Source organism: Hipposideros armiger, unplaced genomic scaffold, assembly GCF_001890085.2.
Source record: "Hipposideros armiger isolate ML-2016 unplaced genomic scaffold, ASM189008v1 scaffold_87, whole genome shotgun sequence".
NCBI lineage: Eukaryota > Metazoa > Chordata > Mammalia > Chiroptera > Hipposideridae > Hipposideros > Hipposideros armiger.
Genome location: NW_017731437.1, coordinates 3900745 through 3904726, shown reverse-complemented (window position 1 = coordinate 3904726; position 3982 = coordinate 3900745). Strand labels below are relative to the sequence as shown.

Genomic DNA, 3982 nt, shown 5'->3' with positions numbered 1-3982 from the left:
GAGGGCAGTGTCACTGGCCCTCACATGTGGGATCTGAACCGGGGCCCTCTGGCGTCCCAAGCCAGTTCTTAAACAACGCGCCTTTACTGCGTTTCTTGTTCATGGGTCCTTGAGGCCTCGCAGGACCCAGCCCAGAGATCCTCCTTGGCCTGCTTGACCTAGGGACACGGTGGATTTGACACATGTACCCCGTGCAGCTGAGCCACGCATGGGGCTCGGGTGGGGAAGAGCCGGCCTGCCCAGCCTGGTGCTCTGTTTCTGCTGGGGAGAGAATAGCGGACATTGTCCCCCATAAGGCCAGCATCCCGGTTAGTCACCCATTCTCATTCATAACCTGGTGTGAGTGAATTACATTGCAGGTGTTTCTGTGTCTCGCCACTAGGCTGCGAGTGACTCTTCATTCTTGTATCGTGGCCTAGTGCCGGGCACAGAGTAGGCGTTTAATGATCCTTGACTACGTGAATGAAAGCAGCAGGGTCCGGACCCTGGCAGTGGCCCCTGACGGGTCCTGTGTCTCCTCTGTGGAGTGACATTTTACAAATGGGGACCGCTTTCCCTCTCTGGCCATGGTGCAGCCCTGGCAAGGGGAGTGGGGGCCCTCCAGCCGTGGGCCACTAGGAGAACCAGCCTGCCTCTCCCTCTCCTGCAGGGATTAGCACCCTGCACTGTCATGGGGGCCCCCCACCGGCTGAGGCTGGGCCCTGCCTGCCGATGGCTGTCCCCGATTACTGGGGCCTGAGCCGACCTTTGCCACAGCAGGGTTTTATTAGTGCGAAGGTCCCCGTTATCAATTGCCCTTGCCTTTTATGACTTCCCAGGGGCTTTATCTCAGCGGCCGCCTCGCCTCCAGGCTAAATGAGGATTAATATTTTAACAGGATTATGTGCTGTGGGTTAGCAGTGCTCGGGGGACAACAGGCGCACCCCTCCCTCAGCCACTGTCCGGGTGTGCAGGGAGGCGGGGGTCCCAGGAGTTGGAGCCATCTTCTTGAGACTCTGGAAAGGGGCGTGGGGGGGAGGCTGGGGATAGACTCTGGAGGATAAGGGATGGTTTGTCTTGAAGAGCAGGTCTGTCCTGGGGTAGGGACTGCCCTGCAGGGCGAGGTCCCTGTAGAGGCTGCAGACTGTTTCCTGGAGTCAGCGGGCTTGACCCCCATTGGGGAGAAGGAGAAAGANCCAGTGCCAGAGGGCCCAAAGGTGTAGTTTTCTCTCCGACTGGGAGGATGGAACCTTCCCTTTCGGTCCCAGGGCTCCAGGGAGGACCCAGCAGGGCTGTGTAGCTCACTGTCGGGTCCTCATGAGAGCCCAGCTGCCACCTCCCTCGGGACCCGGCTTAATAGCCCTCTGTGTCAGGAGCGCTGGGACTCCCAGGGTGGGAAGTGGGTCTCCTGTGGGGCTCACGTGGTCACGGCCTTTCCTGGCCAGGTCCCTCTCCCATCTCCCCGCCTGCCATCCAAGTGGGTGTGGGGGCAGCCTACCTGCCTCTGGGCCGTGATCCAGATGGGCACGCTGCCGTTGTCCCACCACCTCGTGATGCCCAGCGTGGCATGGTAGGGCAGCTTCACCTTGCTGGTGGTGTTGTAGTACATGTTGTGGACCACTCCATGGTTCTCAATGTATTTGCCTGCGGGGGAGGAGGCGGCAGAGGGCAGGTAGGGGACCGCACAGCCACACAGGGGTGAGGCAGGCTGGCTTTGTCACATGGTGCCCGTGGGCCTGCAGTTGCGGTCACAGCACGTGTTCTGTGACCCAGCGGTCCTGCTTCCATGTGTAGCAGTGCGCCCTGCAGCTAACGGTGCACATGGGGGCAGGTGCGCACCTGCGGGGACATCACTTGCAGCCTCCTTGGTTTTAGCAAAAGATCGGGAGATACCTGGGTGGCTCTTAGGAGGGAGCTCATGAAATAAATTAGGGTCCAGACATAGAATAGAATCCTAGGCAGGAATTTAAGTGAACCAGGTGGAGCTCCAAGAGGTAGCTTTTAAAATTTGCTTGATGCAAGGGAAATGCACGCACGTGAGTTCAGAAGGTGAGGAGGAGGGACGCTGATGAGAATGTCCCCTCCTCCCCCTCCGCATCTGCAGTGTATTAAGGAAGAAGGTGATGTGGAGAAGGGAGAACCAGGTGTGGTGTCGCCATGTATGTGTATCGGGGCCATGGTCATAGAAATGCTGGTGTGAGGATAAGTCGTCTGTACTGAATATTATCCCCCAAAATTGTGCCACCCAGAGCCTCAGAATGTGACCTTGTTTGGAAACAGAGTCATTGCAGATGTAAGTAGTTAGGTTAAGATGAAGGTCTTCTGAATTGGGGGGGGGACGGTCTTATATCCACTGACAGGTGTCCTTATAAGGGGAGATACACACAGGGGAGCCGGCCATGTGACAAAGGGTGCAGGCATTGGAGTGATAGGCCACAAGCCAAGGACTGCCTGGGTCCCCAGAAGTCGGGAGAGGCAGGAAGGATTCTCCCTTAGAGCCTCCGGAGGTGTGCGTGGCCCTACGACACCGAGATTTTTGTTCGCAGGCAGCTGGGGGTGGGGGTGGGGGTGGGAGTGGGGCGAGCAGCAGAGAGCAGGAGCCGCAGGCTCATCTCCCCACCTTTCTGAATCCCAGCCAGACTCACCTCCTCCAGAAACCCTCCTGGGTTGCCACCCTGGTTGTTGTCACCATTTAAAATGAGACCACTGGTCGTATTTATTTGCCCTCTATCAGTTGCCACCAATGGTGAGGGTTACTGACATTCCCCTTGGCTGCGCTGTCTCCCCAGTGAGAATGTCTCCTCCTTGTCTCACCTTTGTCCCTGCACGGTGTCCCCCAGGACAGGGCTGTATGCATGCACTGGGGTTCCTTCTGTTGGTTCCCCTGGTTTCTCAGCACAGCCCTCCCGCCCACCCCCCACACACACTGGGACCGACCCCGAGACTCACCAGTGACCAGGGTGAAGTGGCAGGGGCTGGTCATGGTGACGAAGGCCGGGGTCATGTAGCGAGCTTTCACCCCCTCGCGCGCCATGGCGTCCAGGTTGGGGGTGGACACCTTCTGGTCATAGTTCCAGCGGAAGCCGTCGAAGGACACCAGGAGCACCTTGTTCCGGGAGCCCTGCCGCTGGACAGGCGCCCCAGTCCCTGGAGCCAGGAGGGTGGCCAGAGCCACGGTGAGAAGGGCAGCTGAGCGGCTCATGATGGGTTCTCCAGACTCGCAAATGCCCAGGCAGTTTCCTGCTGAGGAGCAGAGCAAAGTCCCAGGGTCATTCACACTGATCTTATCCTGTGAATCTTTCAAAAAGAGACTGAGTACATACCTGTGTCTCAGAAAGAGGCCCCTGGTCGCCTGTGTCCGTGCCACCCCTGGCCCGGCCCTCACGAGGCACCCGCCTTTATTGCCAGTGGCGCCCTCAGGGCTGAACGCTCCTCCCCGCTCCAACACCTGTGTCCTCATGGGGGCGGGTCAGGACCAGTGCCCGGAGGCTTGGAGAGCAGATGGGGGCTCACGCCATGGGGATGGCCTGTGCCCCCACCCTTGCTCTCATAGCAACTTTTGGAACCTGTGCCCTGCTCACTGTGACCATGGAGCACCCGGGTGGGGGCCCACCTCTCTAGCCAGTACTTTGGGGTGGACTTTGGGGTTCATAGGCCTCAGGCTGGCTTGGGCCAGGGCTGTGGGGTGGGCTTCCCAGGGTTCGGATGCGGAGGACCAGCAGCTCAGCCCAAGGCTGGCCTTGTCCGCAGGGAGCCCCAGCCTGGGAGAGCACTTCTTGCCCTCTCTGCTCGTGTGAAGGGGCCTCCTGGGATGGGGCGGGCAGAGAGCCAACCTGATAGCCCCGATTAGAGCCGGCCACGCCATCCTGTTTGGGCCCTGTGGATCCTCAGAGAGACACACAGGCAAGGGTGGTCCCATTTGATAGACTTCTTCAACAAGGTGGTCAGAAGAGGGGGCTCCCATGTCACCCTGTGCTCATAGGGAGTGGGGGTGGGGCAGAGG

The 3982-nt window shown here is 59.4% G+C and overlaps 1 protein-coding gene across 1 annotated transcript in view; it reads right to left on the bottom strand.

Moving 5' to 3' along the window:
- The window catches only part of ENPP7 (ectonucleotide pyrophosphatase/phosphodiesterase 7), a gene marked incomplete at its 3' end in the record, with an annotated part of 15174 nt that extends 11807 nt beyond the window's left edge, over positions 1-3367 (bottom strand). The window contains exons 1-3 of the mRNA XM_019644248.1: positions 3303-3367; positions 2929-3219; positions 1478-1623 (exon numbers count right to left, since the gene is read on the bottom strand). Of these exons, the coding sequence (XP_019499793.1) occupies positions 1478-1623; positions 2929-3181 (399 nt within the window). The remainder of the gene's footprint in view (positions 1-1477; positions 1624-2928; positions 3220-3302) is intronic.
- Between the last annotated feature and the right edge of the window lie 615 nt (positions 3368-3982).